The sequence below is a fragment of the Poecilia reticulata genome, linkage group LG2, assembly GCF_000633615.1.
Source record: "Poecilia reticulata strain Guanapo linkage group LG2, Guppy_female_1.0+MT, whole genome shotgun sequence".
NCBI classification, from domain to species: domain Eukaryota; kingdom Metazoa; phylum Chordata; class Actinopteri; order Cyprinodontiformes; family Poeciliidae; genus Poecilia; species Poecilia reticulata.
The window spans coordinates 31,378,035-31,394,272 of record NC_024332.1 but is presented as its reverse complement, the minus strand read 5'-3'; the positions used below and the strand labels follow the sequence as shown (position 1 = coordinate 31,394,272).

Sequence of the window (16,238 nt, the reverse complement as noted above, 5' to 3'; positions counted from 1 at the left end):
TATATAAAATTTTATTTGGATAGGAGCAGATCTTTTATAATGACAAAGAATGAATAAACGGAATGAAAGGCATTAAAGGTGTAAAAGGAATTGTTTTACTGGGTGATACATTTGTACAAATAAACACCAGTGGTCACCTTGGTGACCTGGCTGCTGATTCCCTGCTCTGTCCTATGAGCTGTGTTGTGTCCTCTTCCCTCCAGATTTATGATTCTAGCTGTTTGATAATTGTAAGCTAGTCTGTTTTCAACGAGGAGACTGTTTAATTTAAGTGGTTATCTTTGTTGTGAAAGTTGATTAGCACATGTCGACAAGACTTTTCCAGGGATCATGTGTGGACCTAAAACTGTATTTCTTTATTTCCTGTCAGAAGTGACTCGTCAAAGCAGCATTTCAGGTATTTTATATCTTAAAATCTCCATGGTCCACTGTTGTTCAACTGTTGAATTGTTTCACTTTCATTTAACTCTGTGACGCTTTGTTGAAACAGGAAATGTCAACAAAGCGCCACCCTAAAGAGGCTTGGTGTGTTTAGGCAATTGACTCAAATCATGTGATTCACAGACTGTAACTTGGTTTATTGCATAAATGGAAAATAGCATAATGCTATGAAGAGTCTGGGGGAGCATTAAAGGAGTACTAAGTGTTGGAATGACCTCAAAATGTTTCTAAATCATTAAAACTGTTTAGGTGTAATTTACAGTTTGTTGTAAAAGGACTTTTACTCTTGAGTTTTTTCTATGTATCGTCGCATTGTAACCACAAACATCCACTTAATTTCTGAAGTAACAGGATATATAGTGCATGTTTTTTTGTGTTTTACAAGCAAAAGACTGAAAGGTATGCTGTGAATTCAACCTTACAGACCTAAAACGAAGAGCTGCTCACAGTGAGGAAATGCTGTCGTTTCATCTGCAGTAATCCTGTTATTTATGTCAATAAAGTCGGAGTAAGTCACTAAACTTATTAAATGCTCCAGACAGTTAACACACAGTCAAACTTTTAGTTTTATTTAATTTTGACAAATACCCAAAGCTTTAAAACTAATTTTAAAAAAGCCCTCCTGTTAAATACATGCATCAGATTTGCATAGGGACATTTTTAGAGCAAGTTATAAGGAAGTGTTTTTCCCTGCTCTGTGCTGACATGTCCAAAAGCTTTCAGAAAGAAATAATATGCCCCATCAAATGCCCTGTTCTTTATTGATAGATATATCTATGTCAATCTGTTTTTAAAATTATTATTTGCGCTTAACCAAAATCAACCCTTTTAGACTAATTATAGCAAAGATAATAAAATGAAATGACTTCCTGAGTCTTTGCTCTGCATCAAGATCTGTACTTACCTGGACACTGAAGGGCTGCAAGTATAACTAAAAATGTTTGTATATTTTGAAAGTTCATATTTGTTTTGTAGCTCATTTCAGAAATTGAAACCTACATATTTTATAGATTTGCCACATAGAGTGAAATATTTCAAGTCTTCTTGTAATTTTGCTTAAAGAAAACAGCAATCCAGTTCTGTTTCTTCTTAGCCCAGGTAAGACGCTTCTGATGTTGTCTGGTTCAGGGCATTTATACCCCATGTGTAGGATCCGTCTGAGCGTGGTGGCTTACTTGAGCCTTGGAAAGATCCCCATATTTTTTAAAGGTTTTATATTGACAGTCATCCTGAAGTTATGACTGCTCCTTCCATTTGACTTTCTTTCAATATGCTATAACTTTTTCTGAGACACTGAATTTTGTGTTTTCGTCAGAATTACAACAATCCTCTTTGTGTAGGGAATCTTGAGTTTCGATTCTTAAAATGAGTTACAAACCCCCTGAACTTTCACAAATGAGAATGTTCAAACATGCTTGATTGTAAGATGAGGCATATTTGTTTCGTGGAGTAGGAGACTGATCCAAAGCACACCAGCAAGTTTACCCCTGAAAGGCACACAAAATCCTCAAGTGTCTATAATGACTTTACTCTGTAAAAACCTGACATGTTTTTTTGTTTAATGACAGGAAATGGATTTCCAAAAGGCTCTACTTGATGTGGATAAATCCTTGTCCACTGATGAGGTGGAAGCACTGTCTTTTCTGTGCACCGACATCTTGAGCAGAAAACCAGCCTCTCTGGATTGTGCCAGCAGCCTCTTCTCCTTACTCATGAAAGAAGACCATCTGTCGGCTGGAAACCCACAGCTCCTGGTGGAGCTTCTCCTCACCATCCAGCGCCCTGTTATTTTGCAGAACATTAAACTTTCTTTCCAGTTGCCCTCACCCAGCACCCTCATCTCACCCTACAGGTGGGCCTTCTTCATTGTTTTTTCATAACAGTAAAACAACATTTTTGTTATTGGTTCAAGTTTAAGAGTTGAGCAGAAATCAAAAATGTCGGGATGCACCAATTGCAGTCTTCTGGCCGATCACTGATCTTTAAAAAGTTTGACCAGCTGAGTCCGATTTTGGTTGATACCAGTTTTTTTTTTTTTGTTTGAAATGTTGCGAGGTATAGCAAGAAAGTCACCAAGTTGGTAACAGTGGGGTGACTATTGTAAACTGCAAATGTGCAGACAGGACCTGGTGGGTCCATCTATCAGTCAAACCTCTCCTACAAAGAGGACAGTGGTTTAGTTTATTTTTTAGACCTTTTCTGAGGCAGAGAAGATTGGCGGATAAGATTGGCTTCATGTGTAAGTTTTCAGTCGATTACCAATCTCCCAGAACTAAGGAAATTGGCACGAATAAATAGATGCTCCGCTATAAGAATGTTTTTCTCCTGATTGTAGGACAGTTTTATTCTTGCTTTTCTGTACTTAAAAACAACCCAACTCATTAGAGTAATACACATATAGTTAGAGTAATACAATTGGTTGCAACACATAGTTGCAACCAATTGTCAAAAAGAATATTCCTCACACTATTGTCATTTTTTGTGGAAATATTTTTACCTGAAAATGTCTACCAAAAAACTGCAAAAGTTGGTGTTTTTAAATAGCTTTTGTTCAAATAATTCTCAAATTTTTATTTCCACCAAAAGTTGGAAACCGTTTGCGTTTTGAATTGAAAAATATTTTGGCACCCTGGACAGAAAATGACATAAGCAAAAAAAAATCCACAAACTTTACATTTCTCTTGGAAATAAAATGGCTTATTTTTGTAACACCTACTATGCAAAATTAGGTTTTTAAATTACAGAATAATGATTTTTGTTTTAAGTTTAATTACATTTACTTTAATGTGACGTTCACAGTCATATCAGTGAAATAAGAAAAAACACATAGTTGCAACCAATTGTCAAAAAGAATATTCCTCACACTATTGTCATTTTTTGTGGAAATATTTTTGCCTAAAAATATCTACCAAAAAACTGCAAAAGCTGGTGTTGTTAAATAGCTTTTGTTCAAATAGTTCTCATTTTTATTTCCACCTAAAGTTAAAGCCAAGAATAAGTTCTTCCTCAGTCTGAAGATTTTAATCAGGAATGTGTATTATTGAAAAATGTTGAACCTTTTCTACAATCTCGCACAATCGCTCTTGTTTCAGGAAGCTGCTGTATCGCCTGTCAGAACAAATTACCGAGGAGGAGCTCGGAGAGATGAAGTTCCTGCTAAAGGACGTCCCACGAAGAAAACTTGAGCAAAAAGTAGAGTGATTCTTCCTTTGTTGTTGCTGTGTCAAGTATTGGATGTTTTTCACTCCCACATGAGGCTCATCTGCAGCGGAGGCTTTTTTCGTTTATTCTCATCTTCTCCTTTTTAATTTTGAACCTTTCAAGGCTTGTTGGAAGAAATATTTACACGGATGTTCAAGAAGCCAGAGATTGTTTGAAACATTTGCACGTCACTGCAAGTTTATCTATAAGCATTCTTTACTCTGCAGTCTACGCTGGGAGTCTTCCTGGAGTTGGAGCACCTGGACCTCATAAATGAATCTAGTCTCGAATATCTGGAGACCTTATTTAAGTCGGTGTGTCCTGTGCTGAATGAAGACATTCGTCTCTATAGGAAAGGTAAGCCATTTAAAATCATAGATATCAACCAAATGAGGAACATGACCTGTTTATTTCAAACCCCACGCATTAATACTTTAAATATTCCATTACTTAAGTAGTGTAGGGCTTTTGTTATGCATGCACAGCTTAAGGACTGCACAGACAGTTCTTAAACCCTCTGTCGTGACGAATGTTATATTATACACATTCATCGAGCCAAAAGACGAGATATTTTACTAGAAAAAACTTCTTTTTTTTTTGTTTCAGAAATTTGGCATCCAGAGTCGCAACCTTTGACTGTTATATCAAGTCAGGTAAATCATCTATTAAAGATTAGACATCTGTTCTTTTGCTATGCTCCAGTCATCTTTACAAAAAATATTTTTTCCATTTATTAGACCCCGAAACCTTTCTACAGGACTGACTTCCGGGGTGATAAGAGTAAGTCATCTTATAATCTGGTTTATTTTCTAAATTGTTGCTATTAATATTTTTTTGACACTTTAGTCAACAAAAATTTTAATAATTCTGTTTTTTCTAAGATAAATGGCAGCAAGACTCTTGCTAACTTATTTCACATGGCAATTTTATCTTTTTTCTTAACCTTCCTATTTTGATCATAAACCTTTTTTTTTTCTTTAAGCTCCACAACTTCCTTTGGTAAGTTACCAGAAAGCTTCTGAGTTACCAGACAGTAAATGTATATCAATTTTTCTTTCATTCATTTAATTTTATTTCAATGTAATTTTTCAGCAGCCTTCTGTGAATCCATCAAAGTCCCCAAATGGTATCTATTTATTTATTTATTTATTTCTTCAATTTTTTTATATAATCAGTTTTTCCTTTGCTACTTTATTAAAAACTGATGCATTTTAATTAGTTTTCCTGAACTCTTATCTTATCTACATCTATATCCTAGATATTAGCCAAGGTAGAAGACAGTTTCTAACAGTCTTTACTAACATTTACTTCTGTTCCACACTTTTTTCAGGGGAAATGGCTTCTTTGGATACAGTGAATCCAGAAAAGAACAACCCAGAGTCTCAGGAAAATGATGAGGTTTGTACATTTATTCTTCCTTTACCTTCTAAAATAAACGCTCAAGTAAACAGGGTCCTGCTCAATCTGGAGAAGGTTGAAATTTGGTTGAAGTATTTTCCAAGGTTTACAATTTTATTTCCGGTCCTACAGTCTAAAATGTTACTTTCCTTACTTCCTTTCTGTACGTCCTTCCATCACTCTGTGCTAAAAATCACAAGTTACCATACAGACTGTTTACTATTTCTTTAAAAAATGAGGGAAAGACCAGATGATGAGGTCATGACTTTGTAAATTTCTGATTTGGTGAAGTGAGAGGAGGCACCCCTGTGGATGTATTTTAAGGAAACACCTTGAACACACTGCTTTGTTGTTTGGCACAATGGAAAAGTCAAAATAAATGAGTCAAGATGTCAGGAAGAGAATTGTAGAGCTGCGCCAGTTTGGTTCAGCCTTGGGAACAAATTTCTCATAAAATTGTTGGTTGATCCCTTATCTCCCAAAATTAAGGAAATTGGGGTGGATTTATTGGCCGGCCAATTTTTTTGATGCTCGCCTAATTCAAACAGTTATGTGGAAGTAGAGACGTGATGGAAATGTCCAACCATCACAACGCTCAGGAAGGAGATGGGTGCTGTGTCCCAGTGAAGAAAGTGTTTTGGCCCAAAATGCAAAGATCAACCCAGAACAAAAGCCAAGAACAAAATGGTGTTATTATCCACAGTGAAATGTGACCTGAACTGACATGGGCTGAAAGGCCACTCGGCGAGAAGCTAAAACATTACTCTAAAAGAAACATAAAAAAGTAAGATTTGCACTGCACGTAGGAGCAAATACCTTCATTTTTGGAGACATGTCCTGTATTCTGATGATGATGAAGTAAAACTTTTTGGCCAAAATGACAATCGTTGCATTTGGAAGTAAAATTGAGATGCTTATACCATCCTAACTGTGAAGTATGGAATTCATACCTTTTCAAATCCAAATATGGATGAAATGCATGGAAACTTGTGATTTTGAAGACATTAAGAAATGAATCTCCGACCTACTCTTTTTGACGTTATTGTGACATTTTACAAATATAAATAATTCAGGTATTCAAAATGACCTAAAACAATAGATGTTTGATCTGATTAAACTTCAGACGGTGTGAAAAAGTGTTACATACTGTTTGCAGTTCTGTAATTTGATTCCATTTGTTTTTTTGTATTTTTCAAATGTAAAATGTACTGCAAAGGGCCTTGAATTTAGTTTTTATTCTTTGTGGATTTCTCCTTGTAGGTTCTGTGTGATTACCCAATGACTGGGAAGAGAGGGGTCTGTGTGATAGTGGACAACTTTGATTTCTCTAAATCATACCACAAATTAAATAATCGAGAGGGATCCAAGTTTGATAGAGGTAAGTTTATGTGTGATTACCTTCTAATGAAATCCGTTTTGTGTGTGTGTGTGTGTGTGTGTGTGTGTGTGTGTGTGTGTGTGTGTGTGTGTGTGTGNTGTGTGTGTGTGTGTGTGTGTGTGTGTGTGTGTGTGTGTGTGTGTGTGTGTGTGTGTGTGTGTGTGTGTGTGTGTGTGTGTGTGTGTGTTTTTCCAGACTCTCCTCTGGGAGTAATCACTGTATTTACAACCATTTTCATCTATTTGTGTTCTTTTCAGATGCTCTGAAAGAAGTATTTCAGTGGTTGGGCTATGAGATGTACACATACCTAGACTATAATGCGGCTCAGATAAAAAGTTTGTTTGCCTGCATCGGCCAACAGGACCACAGCCAGTACGACAGCCTGGTGTGCTGTATTCTCAGTCATGGCATGGAGGGTAAAGTGTACGGTGTAGATGGCAACCTCGTTGAGATCAAATTGCTGATAGAGTGCATCAACGGAGAGAAGTGCCCGTCTTTAATTGAAAAACCCAAGATGCTTTTCATCCAGGCCTGTCAAGGCTGCAAACAACAGTATCCAGTCCATCCAGACGGCATTGAAGACGAAACAACACGAATTTCTGCTGATGCGAAAGTTGTAGATGTGAGGAGCCCAGTCATAGCTGACTTGCTGGTGGGCATGTCCACGGTTCCTGATCATGTCTCCTTCAGAGATAAATTGTGTGGCACCTGGTATATCCAGTCGTTGTGCAAAAACCTCGTCAAGTATGTGCCAAGGTCAGTAATGCATGTTGACATCTGCTGCTAATGATTTAGTGGTGGAGAGAACTCGCAAGTGCATTTCAAAAAATATGATTGTAATTGAAAAGTTAATTTATTTCATTAATTTGATTCAAAAGAGAGAATCATAGTTTATTATGTACACAGCGACATGAAGTGCTTATTTCTGCTGTCATTTGTCAAGTTTCTATAAAATAAATGTTTAACTTGTACAATTGAATTACCATTAGTGGTGATGGCCACATGCGGTAACAGCTCTGACCCAAGCTGTTCTTTGAATACTTTTTAAATCTAACTGAAAAATCTCATGTTTTCCCAGGAGGGTTGACCTTGTCTCCATTCTCACAAAAGTGAACTTCGATGTTAGCAGCATGACCGATGCTAGTCGGCTGAAAAAGCAAATGCCTCAGCCGGCCTTCTCGCTCCGAAAAAGGGTGGTTTTCCCTGTCCCTGAGAAACCCCCACCCGAAATTGGAGCGTTGACCAAAGACAATCCCTGAGAGACATTGGATTTTTTTTTAATGTTTTTTTGTTTCACTGACAGTTTACAATTTTTAATCACATCCTGAGTTTTGAGGAATCAGGTTTATCCATTCTTTTGTAGGAATCCCTTTTGAGTTGTAGCTCTTCAAATGATATTAATAAAGTCCTACTCTCAACCTTTTACTCAGACTCTCAATATAAGCATTTTATCATATTTTCTGTGCTCTTGTAATCAATTTAGGTCTTGTAATTTGCTATATATTTTATTTGTGTTCACAGTAATGTATATAAACTTCTTTTTTGTTTTATCATTTTACATTTATGCCGTTTTCCAGCAACTTGCATAAAAATTAACATTATATTCAAAGTGTCACAAAAAGCCAGCATATCAGTGCTACAACCTGATTCTTTAGTTTTCTGTTTGTTCTTGACCAGATCTCCTCCCATTTACCTCAGGGATGTTGCATTTTTATAAACTTTAGCTCCAAAGTGTGATTGGAGTTACCTACCACAAATGTTTGCACAATTACAGACATGATTTATTCTAACATAAATGCTCTTGCTAATTTAATATACTTTTTCAAGGGCTATATTAGTAGACAAGGTTCCTGCTGCCTTTCTCGTGAATATTATGACAGTTCATTTGAATAATAAATGGCCATGTAAAGCACTCTAAAACACCTCTTTCACAATAAAAGAACTGAGCTAAATGAATGAAATTGTGAAATAAAATGATCCTAAAGAAAGAAAGTAGCCAGTTACTTTATTAGTGTCCATTAAAAAAAGAAACTATACAGCCGGAATGCTTTTCCTGATTGTCTTCTGAATTTGTCATCACTAACAAAAAAAGATAGATTTCCGCTCATGCCTGGCATGATAGTAAGGGGCCTCATAAACTCTAGGTAAGTTTCAGTGGCACTAGTGGGACTTTCCCAAGGTTTGTTTTCGCATATCTTCCAACAAAATTTGAGGAAATGCGGTTCCAACAAAACCAAGTCTCTACCTGCAGGGGGCGATAGGCATTTTCCAAACCATTTAGTGGTTGCAGTTGGCCCGGATGTTTATACGATTTGTATTTTTTTCCCCCTACCATTAGACTCCTTAGTTGTCAGCTATCGCGATCTGGCAGTCTAATTAATGATGTAAGGAAAATGAAAAATTAAATGTCTAAGAAACAGCAGAGGGACCTTTAGGTTGTAGGTTCTCCTACAACATCGCTGCTCTGGCCCTTTAAGAAAGCCGGGGATCAAAGAGGTAGCACAACACGTCAAAACGCCGCGTCTTTTTTCAGTCTCAATGCAATTTTACTGTTTTCAGTATATATATTTTTCATTTAATTCCAATTAAATCCGGAAGCGTACATGCGTGTGAGTTACAGTTATTATTGTACTTTTGAAAATGTCCTAAATTTATTATGTTAGGCTTTTTCGTTATTCATGGAAACCATTTTATTCGCTTTTCTGTGACGTTCTCTACATTCTGGTTGTTGGTCGGGTTGTCCAGGCGCAGGTCGCCGAGTAAAATGTAACCAATTTCGTGTGAGGGTATTAATATTTTCAACAAGCCCTAAAATACCCCTAACTCGTTGGTTTCATCGTCAAACAAATTATTTCCCTCGTCACTCCACCGGGATACCTCGCTGTAAAGATATCTGTTTCTTTAGCAATGATTTGGTCTGTTTCCTAACAGTTATTTATATGTAAAGCGATGATGGCTGCTGGTTTTTCTTTGGAGGAAACGGCTGCAGACAATAAATCTTCCTGCTAATTAAACGGAGGAGGGATTTCAGCTGGACACCTACAGCCTGTAAAATTCTGAGTAACTGATCGTTTTCAGCAAATGATACAGATATTAGCTTTTTTTTTTTTTCTTGTTGTCAAGTATGGGTTATAGTGAGACTTTTCGCAATCAAGTATTTGGATGTGATAACTTTGTGCAGTGGTCTTAATAATCATAATGTGACATGTCAGATTCAAAAACTTACAGGTATTTCAAAGGCATTTATTGACAAGAAGCTGAAACCCCGCACAGGACCACGAACTACTAAAATCCAATTTGTAATTCTGTTTCATAGTGCATCTGATAAGCAGAACAAGCTTAAATCATAAACATGTCTGAACAAGCATACCAGTCACCAGCTTCTTCTGACAGAAGGTGAGTTTTTTTTTTCTTACTTTTAAACATAAACTTGTCTTACAAATTTAAAAGATCTAGGATCTCAATTCAACATAGTTTCTACTGTTTTCCTGGTGCATAAATAGTGTTTTGGAGAGAGATATGCATATGTGACAGTCCCTGATAAGCAGGTAGCAACCAAGCCAACCAGCTGCACCTGCAGAAGGCCTCTCTCCAAACCATTAATGAAACAACAGCAAAACTAAATAGGCACTAACATGATCAAATCCCTTTCGTGTGTAATATGAAAATGGCAAAAATAATCACTAAGCAATATAGAAGAGCAGTATTAGGTTTTAACTAATACTGCTCAGATACCAAAATAAGACATCTGAGCTCTGCTGATGACTGCTTCTTCATATATTTTCTCTTTCGTGCATTTCTTGTAAAGTCAAAGCCGATGATTTTTGTTTCCGTGTTGAACAGCCTGAGCACCCCAGAACCACAGAGGACGGGCTCCTGGAAGACACCCATACAAATCCTGTATGAACATGGCGTCGTTATTGGAGACCTCCCTGTGTTTGTGATGGAGAAAGCAGAAGGAGAGGCTCACCAGCCCAGCTTTGTCTTCAGCGTGACAATAAGAGGCGTTAAATGTACAGGTGTGCAGCAGTAAGCGCTTACAGTGACTCGCCAACGTACCCATACAGATTTGTACATGTTGGGATTTAATGTAATTGACTAAAATAGAAGTAATATATAATTGTGAGGGAAATAAATGTATGGTTTTTAAGCTGATGCTGCAATTAGACCTTCAGGTTTTCAAAGTTAGGTTTGTACTTTCTATTAGATATATATACCTATATTTTGGTAACAATATATTTGAAGGGGGTGAATAAGACTGACATGACACTGTCATAAACATGACATAATACCTGTCATGAACATGAATAAGCCTTCATGAATATTTATGACTGTTGTCATAAAGCGTCATTCGTAAATTATGACACTTTTAATACAAAGTTGACATTATTCAAAATGTCTTTGTTATGACAACCTGACATTAACCAAGAAATCATTACTGTTATAAATTTGTTATAAAAGTATTACTGATTGCACTTTAAAAATTAGATAACTTTATGTTATTAAAGGTAAAGTTTAAACAGTAATGATTTCTTGGTTAATGTCAAGTTGTCATAACAAAGACATTTTGAATAATGTCAACTTTGTATTAAAAGTGTCGTAATTTACCGAATGACGCTTTATGACAACAGTCATAAGTATTCATGAAGGCTTATTCATGTTTATGTCATGTTTATAAGACTGTGATGACAGTCTTATTCACCCCCTTCAAATAAAGTGTTACCTATTTTTTAAAATTTGTCTTTTTTTTCCCCCCAAATTAATGACGTAACCAAGAATCAAGAATCAAGAACCAGGTCACATACTTTACATCATATTTTCTCCATGTGGTTCCTGGGCATCAAAATAAAATATTTAAACCCAGTATATATGAATTAAGATATCGTGGATCACAAATTATACTGTTAAGAATCAGTATTTATTACAGATATGTCCATTGCAGTATTGAAAAGCTCTAAATAATAAAAAAAGTGAAATCTATATAACCCTCTACTGTACTGTAAATTTTTTATCCTAACTTAAGGAAACTCAATCTATAAAAACTGTTGAATCTAGAAAAGAGATGGACATCGTAGCATCCTGGGTAGTTGGAAAAAATGTGAAACATAAAAAAAAATGTCATAGAGGTGGAACTGCACACCAAGTAGAAAGATGGGAAACATTGACACATGTTCTCACTGCAAAGTTTTATTTTAGGCCTGTTTTTTTTGTCCTTAAGGGTTGAAGTTGACATTATGTGAAACTGTGTTTTTAAATCTGTTCTGTCATTTGTGCAACATAATAAATGTTTCTGCTTTTACAGGTCAGGGACCCAGTAAAAAGGCAGCTAAGCAGCAGGCTGCAGAGGCCGCACTGAAAATTTTGAACATCGACTCTGAAAGTGGGTGAGTAGAGCTTGACAAACCGTGAACTAATTGATATTTATCTAAAGAATAAAGGGCTTTCCTACTGAAATAAACTTAAGAAAAAATGGAAATGAAATATACTTACTCGGTCTAGAAAGAGGAAAAATCAAAGATTATTCTTAGCTAAATGTTTTGAAGTAAAATACAGATTAGTATATTTGAATTTTGTTTTTACTGACTCATCTACAAACTATTAATCTGAGAACATTATTTTGCAATCTATAGATTGTCGGATTTGTCGTTTACAGAAAGTCTCAACACTTAATTTTCAAATCTGGTTTGTGAAACTTGAAAATAAATTAATCTCTTACCACAGTAGATGATACTCAGACTTTAAAATGTTGGTAAAATCAAACCTTCAATTTTAGTACATTTATAAACTCATTAGTAATATGATTAATTAAACGTGGGTTGTTAATTTGTTGGACCGATGTCATGATGTCTGTGATGTTGCGTCCAACAGGGCTGTTCCTGAGAGGTCCAACACTAACGGCGTCATAGCAGAACCAAACAACCCCGTGGGCCTGCTGCAGGTGTGCTTTTACAAGGATCTCAGATTTTTGCATGCACATGTCAACTTACGAATGAAGAAACCGTGCATCAGACTTATGATCTGAGCATGATATTGAATTAGACATGAATTTTGTTTTTTTTGTTTCAGGCCCTGGCGTTGCAGAGACGATGGCGTGTTCCTGAGTACATAAATTTAATAGAGATCGGGCCGCCGCACCGAAAAGAGTTCACAATAATCTGTAGACTGGAGTCGCTCACAGAACAGGGTGTGCTGTTTTTGCTGTTATTTATTTCTATTTAAAAAACAATTAAACTTTTTTTTTTTTCTTTCATTTGTTTGATGGGATTCTTCTGAGGCTTAGTTTTTACGTTGCAGGGGCTGGAAACACCAAAAAAGCAGCAAAAAAAGAAGCGGCAGAGAAAATGGTGGCGAAGCTTCAGAGTTTATCGGGATCCTCTGAGATCACATGGGTCTGCTATAGTTTGCTTTTATATATATTTTTTGTTTAGTTTTGACTTTTTGCCATACGTTTTTGTCAAAATTGAAATCAATTTAAACTTTTTTTATTTGGACCTCATGTTTTTAGACTCCTAATCCGAGCGTTTGCTTTGAGAACATCAGGAACTCCACAGCAGAGAAGATCTCTCTACTCAGGAGGAACCCTCTGAGCATTCCCAACACTGACTACATCCAGATGCTGCTAGATCTCTCCAAAGAGCAAGGCTTTGAGGTCACATACTTTGACATAGGTGGGATATCTACATCTAAGCTGGTCTATGAGAAAATCTCTTTCATTTTCCTTCCATCTCCATCCCATCCCCTCTGACTGTTCCAACCAGAATAAAAAAAATGATCATTTCACGTTTTTCTGGAATAAAATGTTCTTTATTCTAGGAGTTCTTGAAGATGGAAAATCTATTTAATTTGAAAAACAGAAAAGATTAAATGTTCCCCGATCTCTCCTTTTTGAATCAACCCCTAAAATAACTGACAATTTTTATTCTATATGTATATATATATATATATATATATATATATATATGAGACAATCCCTGTTGTCTAAGTGTGTCTGTTTCTTTTCTTCCTCTCTTCATTATGTCTTTCCCTCCTTTCTTCCTTGCTGCCTTAGTTAAATGCGTCACGAGTTTGTTAGGTGTGTCTAAATTTGAAAACGTTAAAGCACCGTTGCATGTCTTTGTGTTTGATTCCAGGTAACATCTGATGACTTCTGACGACAGAAGACACAATCGGCTCTCCTTTTTCAACGTGTCTGTTGTTTTGCAGATGAGCTGACGGTGAACGGTCAGTACCAGTGCCTGGCAGAGCTGTCCACCAATCCCGTCACCGTGTGCCACGGCACCGGCATCTCCTGCAGCAACGCCCACAACGACGCCGCGCACAGCGCCCTCCAGTACATGAAGATCATGGCTTCCAGCAAATAAAAATCCCACCAGCACCTGCAGATTCTCTACCTGACCCCCGTCATCTGTACCCATCTGTGTCGCAGAGCAGCTCCACTTGATTTCTGCTGGTTTTATTGGAACTGATGAGATGAAAAGATCCAAAACTTTTAGCATAAGCAGGTATATCATGGTGCTTTTAAGAGGCTTCAACTATCCAGAATATTTAAGCAAATGTTAAGTAAGAACAGCGAATTAGCTTTTTAACATGCCTTGAACTAATCATGCTTTGCTCATTTAGATTTTACACTGCTGACTCGGTTCTTTCACTTGATTTACAGTCAGGAAGCAAGTTGCTTCAGTTTCCAGTTAGTTTCTTTTTTTTATTTTTTAACTGGCATCACAGAACATTATATATCAGGAGAAGTAATAGTTTGACTGCTAGAAATGTTATCCATTTAAATCCACCCCGGAAATTCAGTTTGTAAACAGTGGATCCAGAAAGTGTTCACAGTGCTTCACGTTTTCTACATTTTCTATTACAAACCTATTCCATATTGTTTGAATCTCTTTGCTCAAGACAATTCTTTTGATTTCATTCTTTGCGTTTGACCTCTGACCTGCGCTATTAACTGTGGAACCGTATGTAGATGCATGTGCCTTTCAAAATCGACTCCAATCAACTGTATTTACCACAGACTGACTCCATTTAAGCTGCAGAATCGTCTAAATGTTGAGCTTCATTGCAAAGGCTGTGAAAACTTACATAAATGGGATTTCTTCATTACGTTTTTTTTTTTTTAGTAAATTTGCAAAAATCACTTTTTTTCAATATTGTCATAAAATGGTATATTTGTGTGTAGACATTAATTTAAGACGATTTAGAATAACGGTGTAATGAATGCGGTTTGTCCTTAAAACAGCTACTTTCATATTCTCATGCGGTGCAGCTACTTGTATAGATGTGATCCTCTTAACAACGCTCCCAACCTGTGCAAGACCGGAGCCTCTGTTTGTTTTGAAACCAGCAAATAATCCCAATCAAACTCCTGAGTTATGGCTGCTCACGGTCGGGCTGATGGTTGTTGATTGTTGCAGTCATTGCTGGAGATATTTCTCCAAGGAGCTGTCCGACAGGCGGCCGTCAATTTGTTTGGGCCGCGCGCGTCTTCCAGTTCTGGTCCGCTTACGTCACAGATGGTCCACATGTGGATTCAGTTTTGATTTGTTTAGCTTAATACCAGTAGTAATGAAGAATGCCCGGTGTACAAAACGATGAGATAGTTCTTCACTGACCATAGAGATGGTTTTTGTTTCAAAATTTTGGAAAATACAACACATTTTTATGATAAATTTCAGGTTTTTTGGGGGATTTTTTTATGGATTTAGTTCAGTAGTCATACATATTAACAATTTTAAATGTGGTCAAGTGCTGAAGTTGAGACCAGATGGTTGCATACATTAGAAAATAACACAAGGTTTTGTTTTTATTCTTCTCACTGTTTAAAGTTACATTAGACTAAATTCAACCTTTTTTTTTTTTTTGCGCAGTTCAGATTACTTCAGTTATTTCTGTTTACTAAATGCCACAATGATGTCATGCAAAAATATATTTATCTTATCAATTTCTTTGTGTTCACACACTTTGTGTTTACACACACTTTTTTAGTTCTTGGAAGAATTGCTTGTTGCTGAAATGTGCTGTACATGTAAACTTACCTTGCTTCATCTGCTCTCAATTAGTGTTTTTTTCCCCTTTCATCTTGACTGAAAGCATTCTGATGTTCAGTTTTGCCCCAAACCCTCAACCACAACTGCAGTTTCTCGAGGAAGTAAAAACAGACCCACTCCTCTGCTTGTCGTTTGCCATTTTATTAGAACAAGCACTATGCAGCAGCAGTGTACAGTGTCCATGGAAAGATATGTACTTAGTTAAAATTGCACTTTAGAAGGTATCCACTAGGGAGTAGATCTGAATAAAACCAAGCTGACTTTTAGTGCTTTGTGATCTGTGTCAGTCCACAAGGAGGATTGGGTCCAAGTTAGAAAATAATAACCTTTCTCTGTAAGGCATCAAAGACATTCATTGGCAAGCTAAAGTTGTCTAGACATGCAGGTGGAGCGATGGATGTAGAAAGCTTCAGGTCATTTTTTATTTATTTTTTTCTCTCCTGATTCTATGATACAAGGACTACGAGAAGCACGTCTTTAAAGCCGCCAGCATGATGCAGTCGGAACAAAAATACATTAAATCTAAACTATTCTGTCCAGAGGGAAAGCCTTGGTGTGTGTAATCGTCTGCAGGTAGATGGAAAGTGTGACTTTCTTTAATGGCATACCTTCTTCTCGGCGTGGCGTTCCTGTCAGGTGTGTGTGACGCATTGATAAATGCATTAAGGCACAGCAAGTGAAACTGAAGAGTTTTAGCGTTGAGATTGTGATCCAGAATTTTTTTTTCCTTCCTTCTTTTAAATAGAGAATCACATAGATGCAAAGCAGAT

General features: G+C 36.7%; 2 protein-coding genes across 8 annotated transcripts in view; both read left to right on the top strand.

The window, feature by feature from the left end:
• The window catches only part of casp10 (caspase 10, apoptosis-related cysteine peptidase), an 8,878-nt gene extending 1,035 nt beyond the window's left edge, over nt 1-7,843 (top strand). Inside the window, exons 2-13 of one of the 4 annotated variants that reach the window (XM_017303722.1) lie at nt 866-949; nt 2,010-2,293; nt 3,534-3,633; nt 3,870-3,999; nt 4,249-4,295; nt 4,380-4,422; nt 4,625-4,641; nt 4,735-4,768; nt 4,973-5,040; nt 6,301-6,418; nt 6,676-7,174; nt 7,497-7,843. In XM_017303722.1, the coding sequence (XP_017159211.1) occupies nt 2,013-2,293; nt 3,534-3,633; nt 3,870-3,999; nt 4,249-4,295; nt 4,380-4,422; nt 4,625-4,641; nt 4,735-4,768; nt 4,973-5,040; nt 6,301-6,418; nt 6,676-7,174; nt 7,497-7,677 (1,518 nt within the window). In that variant the 5' untranslated portion in view covers nt 866-949; nt 2,010-2,012 and the 3' untranslated portion in view covers nt 7,678-7,843. Of the gene's footprint in view, nt 1-370; nt 398-865; nt 950-2,009; nt 2,294-3,533; nt 3,634-3,869; nt 4,000-4,248; nt 4,296-4,379; nt 4,423-4,624; nt 4,642-4,734; nt 4,769-4,972; nt 5,041-6,300; nt 6,419-6,675; nt 7,175-7,496 lie in introns of all 4 variants that reach the window. The other 3 variants (XM_017303721.1, XM_017303720.1, XM_008401881.2) reach the window with 3 other exon arrangements.
• Nucleotides 7,844-8,561: 718 nt separating this feature from the next.
• On the top strand, nt 8,562-15,734 carry prkra (protein kinase, interferon-inducible double stranded RNA dependent activator). Of its 4 annotated transcripts, none has more exons than XM_008398745.2 (9): nt 8,562-8,802; nt 9,735-9,814; nt 10,262-10,437; nt 11,721-11,802; nt 12,287-12,356; nt 12,485-12,602; nt 12,713-12,807; nt 12,924-13,086; nt 13,622-15,734. In XM_008398745.2, exons 2-9 carry the CDS (start codon nt 9,771-9,773, stop codon nt 13,777-13,779), a joined length of 906 nt encoding a protein of 301 aa, XP_008396967.1. In that variant the 5' UTR covers nt 8,562-8,802; nt 9,735-9,770; the 3' UTR covers nt 13,780-15,734. The 4 variants fall into 4 exon arrangements, with proteins under 4 accessions (XP_008396967.1, XP_008396949.1, XP_008396940.1 ...); XM_008398727.2 differs by having other exon boundaries at nt 8,564-8,914; XM_008398718.2 differs by lacking the exon at nt 8,562-8,802 and adding an exon at nt 8,921-9,027.
• Nucleotides 15,735-16,238: the final 504 nt, after the last annotated feature.